Genomic DNA, 25227 nt, shown 5'->3' on the forward strand with positions numbered 1-25227 from the left:
AAGAAGAGTTTTGTGAGGATGTTGCCAGGAATGGCTGAGAGGAAAGATGGGATAGTCTTTCCTTGGAAGAATGGAGAGTGAGAAAAATGGATAATATTTCCGTTGGTATAAATTAAAATAATTGGTGGATGGATTGGAATGAAGTTAAGAGGACAATGTTTCACTCAAGAGGTGATATAATTTGTGCAGTTGCCCTGTTGCCAATATGACACAGCTCTGACCAGTAAACTAGCCAATCGTTGCTCAGTTGGAATGCTGTTATGGACCTATGGCTAAAGAAGATCTGTCTCTTTAAAGATTTAGGTGATTTTTTTCTTTAAACTTTAAGTGTCATCTAGAGAAACAAAAGTTCAAACCAAGCTCATACGTATATACTATTGGTCCATTCACTCCATCCACTCCAAGGCGAGTTTAAGAACATGTCCTTTGCTTTGATACGGACTCTACATTTCTTTGTATGTGAATGGAGATTGATCACTTTGCTGAGGCCATCTATCAGAACCTTATGAGAAACACAAAAGCAAATTAAAGACAAAAATCCACATTAACACACCTCTTCAAACTCAAGATCAGAACTCCTCCTCAGAGATAAGAGAGGACAATGGACCTGAAACATTAACTCTGCTTTCTCTCCACAGATGCTGCCAGACCTATTGAGTTTCTCCAGTAATTTCTATTTCTGATTTGGAGTATCCACACTTCTTAATTTATCTGCAACATCTGTACAGTTTTGCAATAATTTCTTCCTTGCTACCAATCCTCATTTTTATCATTAGCTGCTCCCTGCCCATCTACATTCCTAAATAAACATTCTCTGGGACAATTCCAGGTGACTTTGCCAAGTGTGACCATATTCTGTGATTCAATATTCTCTGAAGAGTGATGAGAACAGTTTCTCCCTGTCCACTTTTTCTGGATACCTCCCAATTTTGTATATCTCTATCAAATCTCCATTTAATCTTCTGTTCTCCAAAGGAGACCATGCCAATTTCTCCAAGATTTCTGTTTAAATTAAATTCCTCATCCTTTGAACCTTTTTCAATTCTGCTCTGCACTCTTTCCAATGCCTTCATACCCCTATGGAAGTATGGTGCCCAGAACTCGAGATAAAGCCAAATTAGAGTTCTATTCAAGTTAACCTTTACTACTACCTTACTGTTATGACCCTATTAATAAGACGAAGGATGTTGTATACTTGATTACACACTCGTTCAATCTGTCCTGCCGCCTTCAATGATTTATACAAATATACATCAAGGCTCTTTTGCTTCTGTACAGAGAGTCAGAGTCATAGAGTCACAGAGTACAGAAATAGATCCTTCTGTCCAACCAGTCCGTGATGAACATAATCCCAAACCAAACTAGTCCCACCTGCCTGCTCCTGGCCCATATCCCTCTAAATGTTTCTTATTCATGTATCCATCCAAATGTCTTTTAAATGTTCTAATTGTACCCACATGTTCAACGTCTCTAATTGTACCCACATCCACCACTTCCTCAGGAAGTTCATTCCATACATGAACCACTCTCTGTGTAAAAACATTGCCTCTTACGTCTTTTTAAAATCTCTTTCCTCCCACCTAAAAAATGTGTCTCCTAGTCTTGAAACTCCCCATCTTAGGGAAAAGACAACAACTATTAGCATTATCCACATCTCTCATTATTTTATAAAAGTCTGTCAGGTCACCTCGCAACTTCCTATGCTCCAGTGAAAAACATCTCAGCTTATCCAGCCTTTCTTTATAACTTCCATACCCGGCAACATCCTGATAAATCTCTTCTGAACCCTCTCCAGCTTAATAATATCCTTCCTATAACTGATCGACCAGAACGTGATACAGCATTCCAGATCTTTTAAAATCTTATGTTGTCTTTCCTTATTCTTCCTACAAAATAAATCACTTTGCATTTCTCTGTGCTAAATTACACCTTCCACTGGCCTGCCCATTTCAACAACACCTCTGTACCTCTTGCCCCTTCGTAGTTCACAATGCTTCTAAGTTTCAAATCATCTTCTAGATCATTAATCTATGTCCAATAATGCAAACCTCCTGATACAGACCCTGGGGGAATTCTGAGGCATTTGTTTACATCTAGCCACCAATTAAAAAACACTCCACTTACCCCTGTGACTGGTCTGCCACGTTTCTTAGATTTGTACTCCATCTGAAACTGCAGTGGGAAATAGGAATATGGCTCAATCCAGGTGCAGGGGTACAGCCAGGAGACATTCAAAATTTTCCGAGCTTCTAGTGTAACTGTGATATTCTGCGGAGGATCTGGTATAACTATTTCAGAAGAGGAAAAAGCACTTAAATATCAACTTAACGGCTCAGATGAGCATTCAATAATTTCCGGTGCAAAAGGAAGAACTGCATTTACATAGCACTTTACACATCCTCACTTGTTCCAAATCGCCTTGCACCCCATGAGGTAAACGTAGTCATTGTTGTATTGTAAGAAATGTGCCAGTCAATTTGCACACGGTTAAGATATGATTTGGAGATGCCGGTGTTGGACTGGGTTGTACAAAGTTAAAAATCACACAATACCAGGTTATCGTCCAACAGGTTTACTTGGAAGCACTAGCTTTCGGAACGCTGTTCCATCATCAGGTGGTTGAGTACTACAACCACCTGAAGAAGGAGCAGCACTCCAAAAGCTAGTGCTTCCTAATAAACCTGTTGGACTATAACCTGATGTTGTGTGATTTTTAACATTTAAGATAGACAGCAATGGTAATAGTGAGATGATCTAGTTTTTAGCAATGGTGATGGAGGGATAACTGCTTAGACTGTCTCATATTAATTACATTCAGGGTTTTATCTTCCTGCCTGACAGGCCTAGTTTAGAAAGTGAAATATCAACCAAGGATTCAACTCTTCATGAGTTAGTACCTGGAACTGTAGAAAAGACAAATTCAGGAGATGTGAGTATTGCTGACAAGATTAGCCTAATTATCCCAATTGCTCTTGAGATGGTGGTGGAGAACTAACTTCTTGAACCGCTGAAGTCCCTCTGATATAGATAACACTATCATAGAGGGGCCTGTGGGATTTGGAGCCCCTCATTGACCCCCACATGGTACATCATGTGTACAATGGAGAGATGTCCATAAGATGTGGAAACTGATTAGGCCATTCAGCTCTTCCACCCTTCAATGAGATCATGCCTGATCTGATAACACTCAAGGAGAAATGTCAACTCTCCTGCTCCTCGGATGCTGCCTGACCTACTGTGCTTTTCCAGCACCAAGTGTTTTGACTTTGACAATGCTCAACTCCACTTTCCTGTCTTTTCTCCTTAACCTCTCATTCCCTTCCTGATTAAAAATATATCTCAGCCTTCATTCCACTTCATGACCCAGCCTCAACAGGTCTATGGTAAAGAATTCCACAGGTTGACTACCTCCTCCTCATTTCTGTCTTAAGTGGGTGACCTCTTATTCTGAGAACATGCCGTCTGGTCCTAGCAAGGGAAACAACCTTGTCCCATCTACCCTGTCAACTCCTCTAAGAATCTTGTTTGTTTCAATAAGGTCACTTCTCATTCTTCTATACTGGGCGGCATGGTGGCTCAGTGGTTAACACTGATCCCTCACAGCACCAGGGACCCGGGTTCAATTCCTGCCTCGGGCAACTGTCTGTGTGGTGTTTGCACATTCTCCCCTGTCTGCGTGGGTTTCCTCTGGGTACTCTGTCTTCTTCCCACATTCCAAAGATGTGCAGGTTAGATGAATTGGCTATGCTAAATTGCCTGTAGTACTAGGTGCATTAGTCAGGGGTAAACATAGGGGGGGTGGGACTGGGTGGGTTGCTCTTCGGAGAGTCGGTGTGGACTTGTTGGGCCGAAGGTCCTGTTTCCGCACTGTAGGGGATCTAATCTCAAGAGTGCAGGCTCAATCTACTCAGCCTCTCCTCAGAAGACTACCCCTCCATACTAGTATCTGCTCAGTGAACCATCTTTGGACAGCCTCCAATTCCTTGGGGAAGATGCAACACCCCATATTTACCATGTGGCCAACCCACCTAGCCTGCACACTACAGGTTAATTTAGTTTGGCCAATCCACGTAACCTAAAGATCGTTGGAGAGGAAACACATGCAGACATGGGAGAACATGCAAACTCCACACAGACAGTCACCCAAGGGTGGAATTGAACTTGGGTCCCTAGCACTATGAGGCAAAATTAAAAAGGGACCTAAGGGGCAAACTTTTTACACAGAGGGTGGTGCATGTCCAGAATGAGCTTCCAGAGGAAGTGGTGGTGGCTGGTACAACTACACCACTTAAAAGGGATTTGGATGGATTCATGATTAGGAACGGTTTAGAGGGACATGGGCCAAATGTTGGCAAATGGGTCTAGATTACTTAGAATATCTGGTCAGCATGGACGAATTGGAATGAAGGGCTTGTTTCCATGCTGTACATCTCTATAACTCTAATACTCTGGTATTTCTAGCCTACCAGCTGGTGCTAAAGGAACAGTGCTGATTGTAGGTGGATTAAATTCCCTATGGTGTGAAAACAGGCCATTTGGCCCAACAAGTCCACACCGACCCTCAGAAGAGTAAGATCCAGTCCCATTTCCCTCACTAATGCTCCTAACACTTTGGGCAATTTAGCATGGCCAATCCACCTGACCTACACACCTTTGGATTGTAGGAGGAAACCCACACAGACAGTCACCTGAGACTGGAATTGAACCCAGGTCCCTGGCACTGTGAGATAGCAGTGCTAATCACTGAGCCACCATGCCACCCCTTAAGTAGTTATCTATCCAGCTTCCCAATTCTGCAGGACCATCCCTTTGCTTGTTCTGATTGCCATCACTAGTGTGGCCATTTCATTAACCATCGCTATGTGCCCAAAGGGCAGAGGGTCACCAAAGATTGGGTGAGATTGGAGTCGGCGATAGGTGAAGTGAGGTAGGAGTTAGAGCGGGATAATTGTTTTTCAGACAACTGAAGATTTTTCATAATTGTTCATCTCTATTTCCATCCCACCAATTGTGCAATTGATTAAATTCAATTTGTAAACATGCTGTAAGTGCCTCATGGCCTCCAATTTTCATCTACAGCTTTCCAATACATTGAACAAACAAATAGATAACTATCAGGTCCTTAAACCTTCTTGTTGCTATCCATGCCTGAATGGGGTGCTGGGAACAATGTCATAATATAACACGAGGCGATTAGAGTTGTAGAGTCATACAGCACAGAAACAAACCCTTTGGCTCAACCAGTCAAACTGACTATGTTCCCAAACCAAACTAGTCTCATTCGCCTGCGCTCAGCTCATATCCCTCCAAACTTTTCCTATTCATGAACTGATCAAAATGTCTTTTAAACATTGTAACTGTACTCCCCATCCTAAGGAAAAGACCCTTGTCACTCACCTTACGATTTTATAAATTTCAATAAGATCACCCCTCAACCTGTTTCACCCAAGTGAGAAAGGTCCCAGCCTTTCCAGTCTATTTTTAAGTCTCAAACCTTCCATTCCCAGCAACATCTGCTCAATCTTTGTTGAACTCTCTAGTTTAATAACGTGCTTCCTATAACAGGGCGACCAGAACAGGGCACAGTACTCCAGGAGAGGTCCCACCAACATCCTGTACAACCTCAACATGATGAACTGGGCTGTTTATCCTCTCAGGCTGCTCTGATATCTAATCAGATTGTGGTTGTTCTTCCCCTTCACGTTCACCTTCCTGTCATTCCTCTCGAGTGTAAAAACCAATCCATCTCAGCCTTCAATATACTCAATGACCAGGCTTCCACTTGACAGCAACTTTTTGAAGGGGTCAGGATATCTGAACAGCACACTTCAGAAAGGATGTTACAGAGATTGCACAGAGCAGAATTACAAGCATGTTACATTGGTTATGCATAGTGGCTGGCAGATAATGTTATTTTCAAAAGCCAGGAAGGTTAAGAAGAAATTTAATAGAGCTCTTTTACTGAGAAGCAGTTTCCTCTGGCAGGCAGGCCTGTAGCTAGACAATTCAGACAATCGTCGAAACAGCCAGAGAAAGAAAGTCATGCGATATCATGATCCATACAATTGCTACAGTGTGCAAGCAGGCCATTCAACCCATCAAGTCCACACTCACCACCCAAAGTGATCCACCTCATTCCTGTAACCCAGCATTTCCTATGGCTAACTCACATAGCCTGCACCTCCTTGGACACTACAGGCAATTTGGTATGGCCAATCTACCTCACACTTGGGAGGAAACCCAAGCAGATATAAGAAGAATGTGCAAATGTCATACAGACGCCTGAGGGTGGAATTTAACCCAGGTCCCTGACTCCATGAGGCAGCAGTGCTAACCACTAAGTCACCATGCTGGCCTGGAATGTGTTCCTTGAAAGGAGGTAACCAGTAGATTCAATAGTAACTTTCAAAAAGGAGTTGGTGATACAATTCGTAAAAACAGCATTTGCAGGGTTACAGAGAAAGGACGGGAGAGGAGCACCAATTGGATAGCACATGCATGATGGGCCGAATTGTTTTCTTTTGCACTACATGATTCGTCAGGGACATCGTGAAGTCCGTTTGGTTCGAAAGATAGGCGAGTGGTTCCACTATATCCCCGGAGCGTTGATGCTTGCAATTTGTGCAGACATCTGCTATTTCCCAGCCACTGAGACTGCACACGAAGGGACTTACTGATATTCTCCATGTGAAGGACAACTTGCTGCTTTTGGTAAGCGACACTGTTTATGGCCTCCACAACAAAAATGATGGGGTTATATTCCTCCGCATAAGGTGAGTAGTTCTTCACAGAGAAAGTGTAACTGTGGTTAGTGCCAGAGTTGGAGTAATCCATAAAGTGATCGCTGCTGTCCGGTATTCTGGGAACAAGGAAGTGGGAAAGGATTAGCTCAATAAATAGAGATTAAGAAAGAAAAATAAGTATCTAGAGTAATATCACAGCAAGTTGGTATCACATCAACCGTACATGCATTTCTTACTCTCAGAATTCCTGATGGAGTGTTGCTTAAAGAGATCACGGAAATTGTTTTCATTTTTATTGCAAGGCAGAGACAGGCATGCTGAGCTCTATCACTCCGCGCTTGCAAGCCTCAGAACATAACAGTCACCATTAGATACGATTGTGCAATTGGAAATCATTTATTGAATCATCAAGACTAGTCTAAGTGTTACACCAGATACCAACTTAAGATAATCAACTAGGCTCAGACGGGTGGGTTACACAGGTGGGTTAACCATGGAAAAATATGGAGTTACAGGGATAGGGTATGGGAGTGGGTCTGAACAGGATACTCTTCAGAGGGTTTGTGTGGACTCAGTGGGCCAAATGGCCTGCTTCTGCACTGAAGCGATTCTATTCTATGATTCCACATTGCGCCACTTACTGTAAAAATAAAAGAGCAACACAACCGCTTGCAAACCACCTGGCAACAGCCTGACCAATGGGAATCTGCCAGTCTGCTTTGAGGATTAAGATTGGCAGTTTACAGCTCTCACTGTGTCTTTCATGCCAATGATGGCCCGACCAGTTAGTGCCCTCTTGCTGTCCTGTAAAAGTTAGTGTCCTTTTTCCAAGTCTTTTTCTGGTGTGCCTGTCCTGGTGAGTGCAAGGTGAAAGTCTTGGACTCTGTGTCTTTTTGCAGCAATATTTATGTTCCAATCGACCAAACAATTGTGCAAAAAAAAATTCCCTGGGACTGTTTGAAGAGCAGGTGCGATCTTGCCAATGTCCTATTGTTATTTATCCCTCAGCCAGGGTGACTAAGACCCAGCTGTTTATCCTATTCTGATCTGTCGAAGCTGCAAAATGGCTGCTGTGTTTCCCCACTGCAAATGTGACTATACGTCAATAATAAAATTCACCAGATGCAAAGCTCTTCGGAACTTTCTACAGGCATGGAAATACAAGATCCTCCTTCCTTTGATGATTTTTAGAAAATAATAAGATGAACAGACATGATTTAAAGGGTGTTTTGTTGAAAAGGGGCGAGTTTTTTTGGGAGAGGGTTTGGATTGAAATGTTCGAGCACAGCAAACCCAGAGATGGAAGGCAGTTCCAAAGTATTGGTGCTAGCAAGAGATAGAAAGGCTTGGAATAATCAGTGAAGAAGCAGACTGAGATGAAATGGAATGAAACAGAGCTAAGCTGGTTCCATGAGTAACCAAATAAAAGAGGCTTCAAAAGAGATGCAGGTAAAAAGTCAAACAAGTGCCTTGAAGAGCAATCGCACAGAGAGTGGTGAGTGTGTGGAATGAGCTGCCTGAGGAAGTGGTGGAGGCTGGTACAATTACAACATTTAAAAGGCATCTGGATGGGTATATGAATAGGAAGGGTTTAGAGGGATATGAGCCAAGTGCTGGAAAATAGTACGAGATTAGTTTAGGATATCTGGTTGGCATGGACAAGTTGGACTGAAGAGTCTGTTTCCATGCTGTACATCTCTAGGACTCCATTTGTGGGCCAAACACTGGCAAATGGGATTAGTTCAGTTTAGGAAACCTGGTTAGCATGGATGAGTTGGACTGAAGGGTCAGTTTCTGTGCTGTGTTACTCTATGATTCTATCAGTGGGCCAAATGAAACTAGTTTGGCTTTGGAAGCCTGGTCAGCATGGATGAATTGGGCAAAGGTCCTGTTTCCACATTGTATATCTCTATGACTCTAATGGAAGTAAGCGTAAGGAGAGCAGCGAGGTCAAGCTTCGAGAGCCAGCTTATAGGCAGCCATCTTAGGGATGCCAGTTACAGGCAGTCGGATCTCAGAAGTGGGATCTCCATGAACCTTTACAATGTAGCATTAGGAAAATAAAATGCAAAATTAATCAAGTTAAAAATCACACAACACTAGGTTATAGTTCAACAGACATATTTGGAAACTCTAGCTTTCAGAGCACTGTTTCTTGATGAAGGAGCTGCTCTGTGAAAGCTTGTGCTTCTAAATAAACCTGTTTGACTATAACCTGGTGTTGTGTGATTTTTAACTTTGTCCACCCCAGTCCAAAACTGGCACCTCCAAATCATGACTTACGTTGGGAGTGCAACTTAGAGTTAAGTGACTCAACATTTTATCCTAATTAAGTCAAACATTGGGTCTATTTGCAGTGAGACTGAGGTGGACTTTTACTATACTGTATCAACAATTTTTTTCCCCCACATACCTCCTATAGTACTTCAGCTTGAAGGTTGCTGCACCACGGGTTTGCCAAGAGCAGGTGATGTTACCATCGAACGTTCGGGCACGACAATGTACTAGAAGACAAAAACAGTATCCTCACATGATTGTCCCTGTTAGAACTTAAGTAGCCATTTGGCCCCTTGAATCTTCTCTGCCATTCAATAGGATCATGGCTGATCCAACATTCCTCATTTCTACTTTCCTGCATTTCCCCACAATCTTCCATTCACCTACTCATCAAAATGTCCTGTCATGTATTAGTTTCCTCCTATGTCTCACAGAGTTTGGTTTTTGAATGATTGAACCATAGACAAATGCAAGGTCCAAACCAACTGCTGGTGTGTACCAGGTCAGCTGGTCTTAGCAGTTGAAGACACACACCCAGCCTGACTTGGAAATATATCACCGTTCCTTCAGTGTCACTAGGTCAACCATTGTATTTGCTTCCATTTTTCCTAAATCAGTTCCTCTCTGCTCAGGGCCAGCATCGACTATGAAGCCACTCAGGACATTATGACCCTTATTTCCAAACATCTTCTTTCAAGCAATTGACTTTAATGTCCCTCCTAACTCATTCCAGATCCAACCCTCCAACTCAGCACTGCCCTCTTGACTTGACCTATCTGTCCATCTTCCTTCCTGTCTATCTGCTTCACCTTCCCAACTGACCTATCATAATCGCCTTCCACCTGTATTCACCTATCGCTATCCCAGCTACCTCCCACCCAGCCCCATTCGCAATGCCCTGTTTATTTCTCAGCCTACTTCCCCGTCCACATTCCTGATGAAGGGTTTATGCCCAATATGTCGACTCTCCTGCTCCTCAGATGATGCCTGACCTGCTGTGCCTTTTCCAGAACCATGCTTTTTGACTCTCTATTACTTCAAGCAGTCTCCAGTGACTGGTCTCCTTCAGGATTTCTGTTGTCCGTATCATGGTCAGGAGCATATCCTCCAGCCATTCTGATTTCACTTTATTATTTTGCTCCATTATTTCACTGATGACTGACAATAGACTTGAGATATCTCTTCCCTATCCTGTCTCATACACACACGTGACCACAAAATCCATGAATAATACAGGAAACTGGGAAAAGGTCAGCTTACAGCAAAAACGCTACAATGACATGATCAACCCTGAGTCCTTAAGCTGTTTTGATTTTACTATTCCAAACCCACATCAACTTTACTGGAATTTGCTTACGCTATAGAATTGCAAACTGTTACACTTAAGTCTCATGACCATTTGGGTATGTCACTGAAGTACATGATACCACTCAAGAAGCTTGACATTATCTCGGGAAAAGCAGCCTTCTTGCTTGGCACGTCATTCATTCATAAACACTCCCTCCACCATCGACCCAGTGTGCATTATCTACAAGATGCACTATAGCAAATCATCAAAGATCCTTAGACAGCACCATCCAGAACTAAGACCATTTCCACCTAGAAGGTCAAGGGCATTAGATACATGGGAACACCACCCCCTCCAAACCACTCACCATCCTGACGTGGAAATGTAGCTGTTTGTTCGCTGTTGCTGGGTCAAAATCCTGGAATTCCCTCCCTAAAAGCACTGTTTGTGTCCAGCTATCCCAAGGATTGCAGTGGCTCAGGAAGACAGCGCACCGCCATCTTCTCAAAGATAATTAGGAATGTCAACATGGTGTGTTTTGGTTCCCTTAATTAACGAAGGGGGTAATTACATTGGAGGAAGTTCAGAGAAAGTTTAATTCCAGATGGCATGGACTGGTTGGACCAAAGGTTCTCTTTTTGTGCTGTATGACTCTGTGGGATAGACTTGCTATGATGAGAGATTACACAGTGCAGGTCTATTCTCACTGGAGTTGAGAAGGATTTGAGGTATATAAGATGCTAAAGAATTTTGGAAGGGTATGTCGTGCACATCCACTATCTCTGTAGTCGGCGCGTTAGAGTAGGCTTGGAAATTTATTGACCAAGTTTATCCTCTACTTTTTCACTAATATTAACAGTTTCCCTTGCTTGAACTTCTCTCTCTCCCTAATTGAATGCACATAAAATCTCTAAGAATGCCATCCCCTTGCCAAATCAGCACCCTGTTCCTCAAGCTGTATAAAAGGGATTGACAAAGTAGACATAGGGAGGTGTTCCCTCATGTGGGGCAAACTAGAACGATAGGTAAGAGTTTTGGGATAATGATTGGCAGATTTAATGCTGAGATGAGGAGAAATTACTTACCTCAAAGGGTCGTAAATATGTCAAAATCACTACCCCAGAGAGCAGTTGTCATTGAGTAAATTTAAGGAGGAGACAGATTTTTAATTAATTTAATGGGGGGGGCGAAAAGTGTGGTGCTGGAAAAGCAGAGCAGGTCAGGCAGCATCCAAGGAGCAGGGAGTCGATGTTTTGGGCATAAGCTTTTCATTATGACAAAACGTCGACTCTCCTGTTCCTCAGATGCTGCCTGACCTGCTGTGCTTTTCCAGTGCCACACTTTTCGACTCTGACTCTCCAGCATCAGCAGTTCTCACTTTCTCTTGATTAATATTAATGGCTAAAGGGTTATGGAGAGCAGGCAGGAAAGTAGAGTTGATACTGAAATGAGATCAGCCAAGATTGTATTGAATGGTGGAGCAGGCTCTAGGGACTGAATGACTTACTCCTGCTCCTAGTCCTTATGAGAGGTGTTTGCATTAATTAAGAAGGGCACTGACCAGGGAATCTAAAAAGTGGAGCCACAGTCTCAAAATCATTTAGGACTAAGAGAAGGAGAAATTAGTTCATTCAAAGTGTTACAAATGATCAACTCTGAGGGTGTGGATGCCTCATTATAATAGATTTAAGGTCTAAGTAGACAGACCTTTCGTCTTACAGGGCATCAAGTGATATGGACAGGACCAGCCAATAACACATTCATAGAACCTCAGAAGTGCTAGCAAAGCAGGAGGAGGCTATTGGGCCTATTGTGCCAACACCAACTCATTAATGAGCATTGAAAAATAGAAACTTGGAAGATAAGAGCAGGAAGAGGCCATTCAGCCATTCCAGCCTGCTCCACCATTCAGCATGATCATGGCTGATGGTCCAACTCAATAGCCTCATTCTGCTTTCTCCCTTTGATCCTATTCACCCCAAATGCTACACCTAGCTGCTGTTTGAACACATTCAATGTTTTGGCATCAACTGCTTCCTGTGGTAATGAATCCCACAGGCTCACCACTCATTGGGTGAAGAAATGTCTCCTCATCTCTGTCCTAAATGTTCCACCCCGATTCCTCAGACTCTGATCCCTGGTTCTGGATGCACTCACCATCGAGAATGTCCTCGCTGCATCTACCCTGTCTAGTCCTGTCAGGATTTTATAGGTCTCTGTGAGATCCCCCTTCATTCATCTGAACTCCAATCCTAACTTAGTCAATCTCTCCTCGTCCGTCAGTCCCGCCATCCCTGGGATCAGCCTGGTAAACCTTCGCTGCACTCCCTCGAGAGCAAGAGCATCCTTCCTCAGGAAAGGAGACCAGTCATTACCTAGTGCCAATCTACTATCTTTTCCCCATACCCTCACACAGTAATTGGATCCAAATAACCATCCAATGTCCTCATTTGAAACTACCTCCACCACATTTCCAGGCAATACATGCCAGACCCTAACTACTCTGTGAAACGTTTGTCCTCACTTCACCCTTGTTTCTTTTGCAAGTTACTTGAAATCTATGCCGTCTTGTTCTTGTTCCTTTGATGAGGAAGAACGGATTCTCCATATCTACTTCCAGTTCGCACGTGATTTTGTAAACCTCTTTCAGGTCTTCTCTGAGAATTCTTCTCTCCAAGGAGAACAGTCCCAACTACTTTGATCTATCCCCAGAACTGAAGTTCTGCATCATTGGAACCATTCTTGTAAACCACTTCTGTCTTCTCTCTGAAGCATTCACATCTCTCTGTATTATGGTACCAAGTATGGCACACAATACTCCAGCTGGGGTCTAACAAGTGCTCTGTACAAGCTCAAAATCATGTCCTTGCTCTTGTACTTTGTTTTACTGGATTAACTCAATGAACCATATGTTATATTGTCCCCAATTCATGTATTTTTACTGCCAAGTGCTCTGACCATTTGGTACATTGTTTTGACTTCTGTTAGCTCTATACTTTTATGCTGCAGATTCCAATTCACCAGAATACGAATTGAGACTGTACCAAACATTCGCTTAAGAAACTTGGCAAAGAGCCAGGAGGAAGATGAGGGTGGATTATTTTTACACAATGTGATTTGGAATGTCTCACCCCAAAAAAGTGTTGCAATTAGATTAAACAATAAACTGTCTCAAGAAAGTGGCAAAAATCCTTTCAAGGGGAAAATTTGCTAGGCCATGGTGAAACTGCAGGTGAGCGAGAGTAATTGGTCCTTTAACAAAAGTTCAGTAGAGCTAATGGGTTGAATGGCCTCCTTCTATATTGCATCATTCTATGGTTCATATGGAGTGGGGTTCGACCTTGTGGTTCTAACTACAATCAAGCGCAGTTTCTCACGGCTACAATTACACTGATGGAACAGTAATACTTTAATTTCTAAACGGAAAAACATTTCGGAAAACACAACGGGACTTGGGAGTTCTAGTTCAGGATTGTCTGAAGGCCAACGTGTAGGTTCAGTTGGCAGTTAGGAAGGCAAATGCAATGTTAACATTCATTTCAAAGGGGGCTGGAATTCAAGAGTGAGATGTACTGTTGAGACTATGTGAGACTCTGGTCAGACTGCATTTGGAATATTGTGAGCAGATTGGACCCTGCATTTATTGAAGGATGTGTTGGCGTTGGAAAGGGTCCAGAAAGGGATGATCCCGGACATGAACGGCTTATCATGTGAGGGGAGGTTGAGCACTCTGGATCTGTACACGATGGAGTTGAAAGGATGAGGGAGAATCTTATTGAAAGTTATGGAATACTGAGAGGCCTGGATAGAGTGGCTGGGAGAAGATGTTTCCATTAGTAGGAGAGATTAGGATTAAAAGGGCACAGCCTCAGGGTGAAGGAATTACCCTTTAGAACTGAGATGAGGAGGAATTCCTTCAGCCAGAGGGCGGGTAATCTGTGGAATTCATTGCTGCAAAGGCCTGTGGAAGCAAGTCATTGACTATTTTTAAGACAGAGATCGACTGGTGCTTGATTGGATCAAAGGTTACAGGGAGAAGGCAGGAGAATGGAGTTGAGAAACATATCAGTCATGATCGAATGGCGGAACAGATTTGATAGGCCAAATGGCCAAACTCTGCTCCTTTATTTTATGGATATACCGTCTAATACTTGTGGAGTCATGCCATTAAACTGAGCTCTTCACAGATAGAAGTGGGGAATACTGAATGCAAGGTAGAGCATACATTTTAAAAAGAACAAAAACTCATAAAGAAGCTGGAGATCCACATTTTCCCATAGTTTCACCCCCACCCTTGCCACTTACTTGTACTGGAAAAGATGGGGGATCGGTCCTTCTCGCTGACCACCAAGTAGGTGTGGTTCACCATTGTCCCATTCTGCCAACACGTGTAATTCCCGGCGTCTGGCTGATCCACATTCCGCAGGGTGTGCTGCCTCCCAGACTGAAGAGCTATTCCGTTCAGTTTCCAGGTGACCTCAGTGAGAGCTGGTGCCTCGCAGATCAAAGTGAGGTCCGCTGCCCGTTCCACAATGCTCACTGTAATCAGTCAGAAGCAGTCACTCTGACAGTTGCAATCACACCTTTGAAGCAGAAGCTTTGAACCTTACTCTAAAGACCTGAGCGCATAACAAAATCTGGGCTGGTGCTCTCAATACTGTACCGCAGGTGGGTCACACTGTCAGAGTTGTTGATTGTTGGATATTAAGATCCCTTGGCACCATTTAAAAGAATGATAGGGTGGGGCTCTTCTTCTTACTGCCCTCCCTCCAATATCACTAACAGAAACAATTGGGTCATAATCTCACTGCTCTTTTAGCTGCATCATTCTATAACCATGAATTTAGTCACACATATGGAAGTATAAATCTTTGGAATGGTACTAAACCCCAAAATATTACATTGCAGGAAAGCTGTTTTTAGTGAGGCTTTTCAGTTGTCTCTGACCGAGTTTTATGTTAAGAAGTGATAGGGTGGGAGCAGACATTCTATTACCATTACTGCAAGCTCTTTAAGAATGTAAGCTTAACCTGTGTCTCCCCCATTTTATTCAGCCAGTCCAGTTTCCACCTATCTACCCTTTCTTCATATTATTAATTTTCTTTTTACCTTTCGAATCCTTAAAGGCATCAGGGTTATGAGGAGGAAGCAGGAATTTGAGTTCAGTTCGAGGAATCCCCATGATCATATTGAATGGCAGAGCAGGCTTGAAAGGGCCAAATGGCCTACTCCTCATATCTATGTTTCCACATATCCATTCCAATACTCTCCTGATCACCCAGTCTTCTTGACAATCTTAGACTCATCATTCTGACCTTAATCCTCACTCAAGTTCCACTCTTGTGCTTTGACGCGTTACGTTGACTCTGGCTCACCAATGCCTCAAATTTAAAATTCTCACATTCACATTCAAATCCCTCCATGGCTTTGCCCCCTCCCTTTCTCCACAAACACTTTAAGGTTCAGCCCTTAAGAAAATATCGTTCTCCGCCAACTCCAGCCTCGCCCTGGTTCTGCAATGTCTTTCCCTCACCATGTTGAGTGTTCACCAGTGTAAGTCCAAAGCTCTGAAATTGGCTCTGCAAACCTATCTTTCCTCTCTTTCTCTCTCTGTCTATTTCTGTCCACATTCAGAAACATTCAATTCTCACAACCTTTGATGAAGCTGTTAGCCAGCTCACTTAATATCCCACCAAGCTATCATTTTGTTGAACTACACCACTGTATTGTATCTGAAATGTTTTATTACATTGAAGTGTTGCAAAAATCCAAGGAGTTGTTCACAAAAATTGCAACAAATGCTTGGCTTGTATTTTTAACATCTTAATTCTCTTGAATATTCCTCTGCAGCAGAACAATTCCCACTTTGCTTGCTTATAATGGGTAGGATCATTAGTTACCGACAAAGGTGATAGATTTATGCACGAGATAAACAGGTAATAAACAGGTACGACCTGATCTCCATTTCAGACACTTGGCTGTTGGGTAGCATGGATTGGGACCTGAATCTTGAATGATACAGGATGTTTAGGAATGGCAGGAAAGTAGGAAAAGGTGGAGGGGTAGCTCTGTTACTTAATGATGGTTTCAGCTCAGTCAGGAGACAGAATCTAAATTCAGAAAACAAAGATGTAGAAACAGTTTGGGTACAAGTTAAAAATGTTAAAAGCAAGAAGTCACTTGTGGGAGTGATGCACACACCACTCTACAGGTAACTATATGACAGTTCTCATATTAGGAAATAATGAAAGCTTTTCTGAGATGCATGTTGATAATCATCGGAAATTTAATCTGCATATAGACTGGAAAAGTCAAATGGGCAAAGGCAGCCTTGATGACGAATTCACAGAATATTTTTAGGATAGTTTATAAGAATAGCTAAGTTCTGAAGACAACCATAGAGCATGGGTACAGTATTGTGCAGCAAGGTAGGACCAGTTAATAATTTATCACAAAGATTGCCAAAAACTACAACAACCAAAATATATTTGGATCACTCTACTTGAGGGAATGAGATGACTTTGTTTAAAATGAAATGAGGGCAACTATGAGGGCATGAAGACAGAGTTGGCTAAAGTGAAATAGCAGATCAGGTTAAAGGATAGATCACTACAGAAGCAGTGGCAAGCATTTGAGGGGAGATTTCTGAAAACACAGAATCAATACAATGTAACAAGTAAGAAAATTTCCAAGGGACTGACCCACTATTCATGGTTAACTACAAATGTTAAATATCACATCAAACAAAAGAAAAAAAAACCATGCAATTATGCAAACTCAGGTGACAGGCCAGAGGATTGTAAAGAATATAACAGCAAAGTGTCCAAAAACATTAATAAGGCATGATAAGTTTGAATACAAGGGAAAACTAGCCAGAAAAATAAACCCAGATGGTAAGAGTTTCTATCGATATTTGAGAAGGAAAGAGTTGACAACGTGACTGTTGTTTCTATAGAAAATGAGACTGGAAAATTAATAATATAAAGTAAGAAAATGAAAATGGATTAAATAGGTAGCTTGCACCAGTCTCCACTGTACAGGATCCAAATAATATCGCGGATATTGCAACAATCCGGGAAATGGAAATGAGGAAGGAACCCAGAGAAAATCACAATCAGCTGAGAAGTGCTACTTAGTAAATTGCTGGGACCACAGGTCAGTTAGCTTAACATCTGTCATAGGGAAATGTTAGAAGCTATCATTAAAGACATTATTGTAGGGCACTTGGATAAGTTCACAATAATCAGGAAGAGTCAACATGGTTTTGTGAAATAGAAATCATATTTGCCCAAACTATTGGAGGAGGCAATACATACTAACAGGGTGGCTCAGTGGTTATCACTGCTGCCTCACACTCTAAGGACCTGGGTTTGATTCCACACTTGGGCAACTCTCTGTGTGGAGTTTGCATATTCTCCCTGTGTCTGCGTGGATATCCTCCAGTTGCTTGAGTTTCCTCCCACAGTCCAAAGATGGATTAGCATACAAAATTGCCCTTATCTCCTATAACCTCTTTTGTCATACAGAAGCTTAACACATGCACCAGCAAGTTCAGGAACAGCTTCTTCCCGGCCAGTATTAGCCTGATAAATAGACTGTCTAACTTCAAATAATGCTGACCTTGCCTAGTGCATGTCCTGTCCGACATAACCTCTATGCTTCTGACTAAGTTTTTTTTTTAATGCCTCAAGATCTGCCTGTACTGCTGGGAAACAAAGCTTTTCACCATACCTCGTACGTGTGACAATCAATCAAGATGATGTAGCCATGGGAAATGCAGGGATAATGGGACAGGATGGGATGGTCTTTGGACGGTCAGTGTGGAATTGATGGGCCAAATGGCATGCTTCCACAGTGTAGGGATTCTCAAACAAAAATGCTGCGGGTAAAGGGGAATTGGACTTAGATTTCCAGAAAGCGTTTGATAAGTTCCACATCAAAGGTTATTGTGGGGAACAAAAGATCATGGAGTAGAAGATGGCGTATTGGCTTGCATAAAAGATTGAAAACCATGATCAGAAAACTAAAAGAATGTTGGAAATCTGAAACCAAAACAGAAATCTCAGGTTTGGCAGCATTTGTAGAAAGAAATCAGAGTTAATATTTATTAACCTGTCTTCTGAACAGGACAGAAGATTGTTGGCTATCTGGAAGCAGACAGCAAATGTAAATGAATTTGTCTTTGGTTGGCAAAATGTAATGAGTGGTGTGACACAGAGATATGTGCTGGGACATCAACCATTTACAATTCATGTAAATGATTTATATAAAGGGTGGATGGACCTACTTCTTTAATTTGTATATCCATATGTTACTTTGTTTTAACAAATTACATTAAAGTCCTCCTGACTGAAGAGGAATGAATTTTCCTTCTGATGCTGGCAGTCACTGCAAGCCAACAATATATATCACAGAGCTTGAAGATCTGAATCTGAGACACTTACATTTGTCTGGAAATCCATCCAACTCAGAGCAACTGGCCAATGTAGCGATGGAAATAAGCAGGCGAAGGAAGAGGAACCACATCTAAAGTAGGAGGAAAGAGAAGTGCTCAATAAGATCCTTTACCACTGTAATATGTTAAACACACGATCACCACTTCAGACATCTTCTTGTCACTTTTCCAATGGATTACATTTTATTAATCTGTTACTTCACATCTCTCATACTTTCAAAAGCTTCATTGCTTTAGGTCTTTTCCAAAAAGTCAAATAAAAAAAAACTCTGTTCATTGTTCTGTTTCTTTGTTTGCTTTCTAATTGATCATGTTTTGGATACTCTTTCACGTTGGCTTCAAAAGCCTCAGATACTTAGAACCAGTCAAGGCCAACACACTCAAATTATGTTGATCACCATGACCAATTTCAGATGCTAATACTTATCCCAGATCTCTGCCTCTGGGATGTTTTCCATCTGTACTATTGATAAAAAAAATTGTGATTTTGGAGATTTGTTGTTCAGGTTGTGGATCAGGCTGTAAATTTGCTCGCTGAGCTGGTAGATTTGTTCCCAGACGTTTCATCACCATGCTAGGTAACATCATTAGTGATCCTCCGATGAAGTGCTGTTCTGTCCTGTTTGCTGTTTATGTGTCTTGGTCTGTTGTGGTGGGTGATATCACTTCCGGTTCTGTTTCTGAGAGGTTGGTAAATGAGGCTCCAAATCGATGTGTTTGTTAATGGAGTCCTCGGATGCTGCCTGAATTGCTGTGCTCTTCCAGCACCACTGATCCAGAATTCCAGTTTAAATGCCAAGCCTCCAGGAATTCCTGTCTGTATCTTTGTTGAGCTTGTCTCAGGATGGATGTATTGTCCCAGAATAACTGATCTCCCTCTTTGTCTGTGTATATGGATACGAGTGATAGCTGGCACAGATGAAGAGGGACACCGGTTCAACTGAGACAATACCTCTATCCTGGGACAGGCTAAACAAAGACATGTACGGGAATTCCTAGAGGCCTGGCATGCAAACCGGAACTCCATCAACAAATATATAGATTTGGAGCCCCATTTACCAACCTCTCAGAAGAAGAACCGGAAATGATATCATCCACCACAACAGAGCAAGACGGATAAATAGCAAACGGGACGGAACACCAGCGCTTCATCAGTGACGCACTGATGATGTGATAGAACATCTGGGAACAAATCTTCCAGCTTAGCGAGCAAATTTACAGTCCCCCAAACATTATGTTTTTCTCTCCTATCATGTTTACTTTCCTTTCTTCTTTCACATACTCCCATGTCTATACCTAGTCACTGCTCACCTTCCTCTATCAGTATTTCGCTTGTTTTGCTTTGCATTTTTCTTAATTGCTCTGCTCTGTTCCCTCAGTTTGGTCTCTATATCTCCTATTTTCCCCCTCTCATTGCTGTTCTCAGAATTCCATCTTTACTTCCTGCCATTGGCACTGATTTTATTTTACTTTCCTTGCTCCCTTTCATAGTTTATGTTCCTGTTTGTATCAATGGTGCTGAGGTGGAGAGGGTCAAGAGCTTCAAGTTCCTGGGAGTAAATATCATCAACAATTTGACCTGGTGCATCCACATCGATGCTACAGTCAAGAAAGCACACCAATGCCTCTACTAACTCAGGAGGCTAAAGAAATTCGGCATGTCCAATGACTCTTACCAATTATTATAGATGTACCACAGAAAGGATCCTATCTGCATGCAACACAGCTTGGTGTGGCAAATGCTGTGCCCAAGACCACAACAGACTATGGAGAGTCGTGAACACAGCCCAGTCCATCACACAAACAGTCTATACTTCCCAAAGCCTCAAGAAAGTAGCCAACATAATCAAAGACCCCTTCCACCCCAGTTATACTCTCTTCCAACCTCTTCCACCAGGCAGAAGGTACAAAGGTTTGAAAACACATTTGAAAATAGAATTAAGAACAGCTTCTGACCTGCTGTCCTCAGACTTATGAATGGGCATCTCATATTGGAGTTTATCTCTGCACCTTCTCTGTAGTTGTAATACTACATTCTGTATCCTGTTCTGTCACCCTGATGTACTTATGTAAGGTATGATTTGTCTGAATAGCACACACAGAGCAATACTTTTCACTATGTCTCGGCACATGTGACAATAATAAATCTAGTCCAATCCAAATCGACAATCAAATCCTCCTCAGTCCGAGACTCACCTCTGCTCCCTTCCAATTGTCAGCTTTTTGTTTCCCTCTCTGCCTCTTTGCCTGTTCTTCTACTCCTTTTTCTGTCACTTGACCCCCATTTTACACCCCCCCCATTCCCCACCTCTTGCTCATCCTCTCATTCATATCCTCCAGTTCCCACACCCGCCTAAATTTAACCATGTGCTTCTTCCACATTTAGTGCTATTCCCTTGCCTTCAGATGACTCAGAGATGACTGGACTAAAGCTGACCTGCTCCCAAGCAGAGTTGAAGATTTGAGAGAAAAGTGAGGCTGAGTGGAACTAAGAGGGAGGAGCAGAAACTCGCAAATGATTTATTTAGATTCTTGCATTTTACGTAGTGACCCAGCAGGGAGGTTTTGCTCACTCTTGTGTTTTAATTTTACTTTTGAAGAATGAAGCAATTGTGCAATGTTCCAAGCATCCACGGTGATGATGCACGCAGTTATGCAAGTTATGCAACAGTGTGTGTGACAGTGGTGCTGCAGACCAATGCAATACTGTGCAAATGCATTCAGCATGTACCCGGATTACATACAGCACAATGTCCAAAATAGACAGAGTGCAGCCAAGAGCAATTCTCCAGTCAGCATGCTTTTAGCAAACCATAAGGATAATACATGGCTTGGAGAAGGTGGACGCTAGGAAGTTGTTTCCGTTAGGCGAGGAGACTAGGACCCTCGACACAGCCTTAGAATTAGAGGGGGTAAATTCAGAACAGAAATGCGGAGACATTTCTTCAGCCAGAGAGTGGTGGGCCTGTGGAATTCATTGCCGCAGAGTGCAGTGGAGGCCGGGACGCTAAATTTCTTCAAGGCAAAGATTGATAAATTCTTGATGTTAGAAGGAATTAAGGGCTACGGGGAGAATGCGGGTAAGTGGAGTTGAAATGCCCATCAGCCATGATTGAATGGCGGAGTGGACTCGATGGGCCGAATGGCCTTACTTCCGCTCCTATGTCTTATGGTCTTATAGGAAAACCTGCATTTGTATAGCGCAACAACAATGCAAGGTTCTTTATAGACAATGAAACGTTTCTGAAGTGAAGTTGCATTGAAACCCAGGTGTCAATTTATACATGGCCAGGTCCCAGAACCAGCAATGATAATCTATTCACAGAACCTGTGACCCTGAGAACTCAGGAGGAAGCAGTTGATCTATAGCTGCAAGAAGACTGAGCTCGCTACCCACCCATGAGACATCATATACAATTGCAAGCAATCCAAATGGGTCTTGTTCTTAATCTATTTAAAATTCAATCTGTGCACAAGTGAGAATACAACACATGTTAATGGAAAGGACCCATTTGTAAGTACAGGGAATGCTCATCTATCAGATGGTTAAAATTATCTCCCTGTATGAGATCATGTTTGCAAGTACATGAGTTTATTAGTCCGGTGCTCATAAATCAGGGACTCTCCGTACTCAAAAAAGACACTACTCTAGCCTCCAATAAATTGTTAGCAATCACCCATCTAGAAACAATTACATTTAAACCAACTTAAACCACTGAGCTCTCCCATCCACAATAACTAATAATACCTAACCAAGAAAACTCAAGGTACCAGCATCCCACTCCACTTCCCCCATTCAGGAACTATCCCATCAGAGAATCTGCCTGTACACTTTCAGTCTTTTACTGCTACCAGTTAGATGCTAATGTACCCTGCCGCTAAGCTGCTGCGATTGGGTCCCCAGTCTTGAGTTTAGGAAGTAGAAGTAAGTGGTGAATCCTTCATCTCCAGATCAGATGGTCATGGGTTCAAGGCTCACCTGGGGCTAGAGAAGGTTTCACTTAAGAGCTAGGAGCAGAAGCAGACAATTCAGCCCTTTAGCCTGCGCTGCCATTCAATGCAATCATGGCTGATCCCAGGTTAGCCTTAACTCCATTTTCCTGCACATTCCTCATAATATCTGTCTATCTCCTCCTTATATTTATTCATTGTTCTAGAGTCCACTACACTCTGGGATAAGGAATTCCACAGATTCATGATCCTTTGAAAGAACTAATTCCTCCTCATTTCTGATGCCGCAGTTTACCCTAAAACCACGACCTGGCATCCTGGATCACCACACAATAGGTAGTATCCATTCCTGATGAAGGGCTCCAGCCCCAAACGTTGATTTTCCTGCACCTCGGATGCTGCCTGACCTGCTGTGCTTTTTCAACAACACCCTCTCAAATCTGATCTATATCTCCATCTGCTCCATTGCTGAACTCAGGGAGTGTTGCACTATCAGAGGTGCTGTCTTTCAGATGAGACATTATACTTAGGCATGTTGGAGACAGCATGGTGCTGTTTTGAAGGGGGAGTCCTGATGAGCTGAATAATGTGTATACAGCTGGTTCTGCAATAACAGGCGTTTCTTCAACACGAATTGGCTTTAATGAGATTGAAGGATTTAGGCCGTTATTTGTAGAATGTGAACTTTCCTTACCTGTACTGGCTATAACACAATTCCAAACCCCATTAGTTTAAATGGCGTGGATTTCGCGTGATTTTCTTATAACGCGAGATCGTACGAGAACGAACATATTGCATTATATCAGAACTGACTGTAATCATTCATAATCTCTATAAAGACCATTACCTAAGCCTCCAGCGAGGACTCAGAGTGATGAGGGAGTTGGTGGAGGCATGGTGGTACTGAAGATCGAGCAGCTTGTGTTCCAGGGCTGCAGTGAAGGGGACTGGTGCCTGTCCACCAGGTTCATGGCCCGTGGCTGAGCACTTAACAAGAAGGACTGTAAAGTTGGACTTTTTTCTTTATTTCTTCATTTTTCTGCCTTTATATTCTATATCTCATTTTAATTTTCCGTGTTTTAAGACCGCGCAGGGGAATGATGACACTATACAACACTTTTCACTATATTTAGTAACAAAATACACTTGACAATAAATTAATCAAGTCAAATCAGAAAGTAAATACAAACATTGCTGTTTGAGGGACCTTACTAAGTAAATTGAGTGCTGTACCTCTCCCGCAATAGTGTTACAATTTCTTTATTTACTACTTTACTCTGAGAAGAACTGTAATGTTGAACTTTTAAATTCATTTCTTTAATTTTCTACTTGTACCTAAGATTTTGTACCTAGGTACCTTGTATCTAAGATGGCACCAGGAATAGCAACATTGTATACTTTTTATTATACTCCTGTATCCTTGTACTGGAGTACACAGGACAATAACACCCAATTCCTTAATTTCCTAATTCCCAATTAAGTAATGAGTTCATGGATTCTTAATAAACAGTGCAAAAGTGAGGACTGCAGATGCTGGAAATCAGAGTCTAGATTAGAGTGGTGCTGGAAAAGCACAGCCGGTCAAATAACTTCTTAATAAACAGTCCATCTTGTTTAGTTCTTCCAGAAGTTTGTATTTAGTTTGAATATGAAACTATTATTTTAAATGACAGAGCTCCTTTGCTCTCCCCTGTCTCTAATCAATGCGAACAAATGTCAACCTGGAGAAAGTGAGGACTGCAGATGCTGGAGATCAGACTCGAGAGTGTGACACTGGAAAAGCACAGCAGGTCAGGCAGCATTTGAGGAGCAGAAGAGTCGACATTTCGGGTATAAGCCCTTCATCAGGAAATCAATTAGGTAAGAACAAGGACTGCAGATGCTGGTCACATTGAGAACATGCCATCAAGCCCTAGAGCGGGTCTCAAACCCAGACCATCTGAGAGGACAGTGTTCCTACCACACTACTCCATGAGACCTCCATCCTAGATCTTTAACAACAGTTTAAAACTTCTGGGCAAATAACAGACAAAAAAAAACTGCAGCAATTTTCCAAGTGATCAATTCAGTCTGTGGTATAGGTAAATATATAAGATATTGAATTCAGAAATCAACCAGAAACTGTCATTGATCTGTCATTCACATTAATTATAGAACAGTTAGAACAATCAATAATTTTGCCCATGCAACAAACAGTTATGTACGCCAGATGATCCTATCTTATTAGATTTGGAGATCTTGTTGATGTCTATCAAACAAAAGTGCAATTTTAAGGCAATTACTTTTCTGTTATTTTGCAACTGCATCGAAAACAAATATAAATTCAAAGAACTTCAAAGACTGTGACTACAAACAGACAAAAAATGCAATAACATATACTTAAAAATGTAAACACACTGAAAATAAATTGAGATACATTTAACACAAACATGTACACCAGATACTGCCAAAGTCAAAGCATTGTTTAACCTACCCTTACTGCTTTTTGTCTGCCCTGTTGAAGTCAAGCCTGC

The 25227-nt window shown here is 42.1% G+C and overlaps 1 protein-coding gene across 1 annotated transcript; it reads right to left on the minus strand.

The window, feature by feature from the left end:
- Nucleotides 1-361: 361 nt before the first annotated feature.
- LOC122560228 (interleukin-12 subunit beta-like) lies at nt 362-25227 on the minus strand. The gene is made up of 7 exons (XM_043711083.1): nt 25188-25227; nt 18753-18834; nt 14614-14847; nt 9157-9247; nt 6675-6859; nt 2125-2288; nt 362-502 (listed from the first exon to the last, which is right to left on the minus strand). Exons 2-7 carry the CDS (start codon nt 18832-18834, stop codon nt 362-364), a joined length of 897 nt encoding a protein of 298 aa, XP_043567018.1. The 5' UTR covers nt 25188-25227.

Source organism: Chiloscyllium plagiosum, chromosome 1 (assembly GCF_004010195.1).
Source record: "Chiloscyllium plagiosum isolate BGI_BamShark_2017 chromosome 1, ASM401019v2, whole genome shotgun sequence".
Lineage (NCBI taxonomy): Eukaryota > Metazoa > Chordata > Chondrichthyes > Orectolobiformes > Hemiscylliidae > Chiloscyllium > Chiloscyllium plagiosum.

Bases quoted from the DNA above. Each gene is read 5' to 3' on its own strand.
- LOC122560228 (XM_043711083.1), bottom strand. From the start codon at position 18,834: ATGTGGTTCCTCTTCCTTCGCCTGCTTATTTCCATCGCTACATTGGCC. The intron at 6,860-9,156 runs GTATGTGGGGGA...CCTTGTTCCCAG, and splicing joins AAGCTGAAGTACTATAGGAG to AATACCGGACAGCAGCGATC. The intron at 2,289-6,674 runs GTAAGTCCCTTC...CTTCTGAAATAG, and splicing joins CCTTCACATGGAGAATATCA to TTATACCAGATCCTCCGCAG.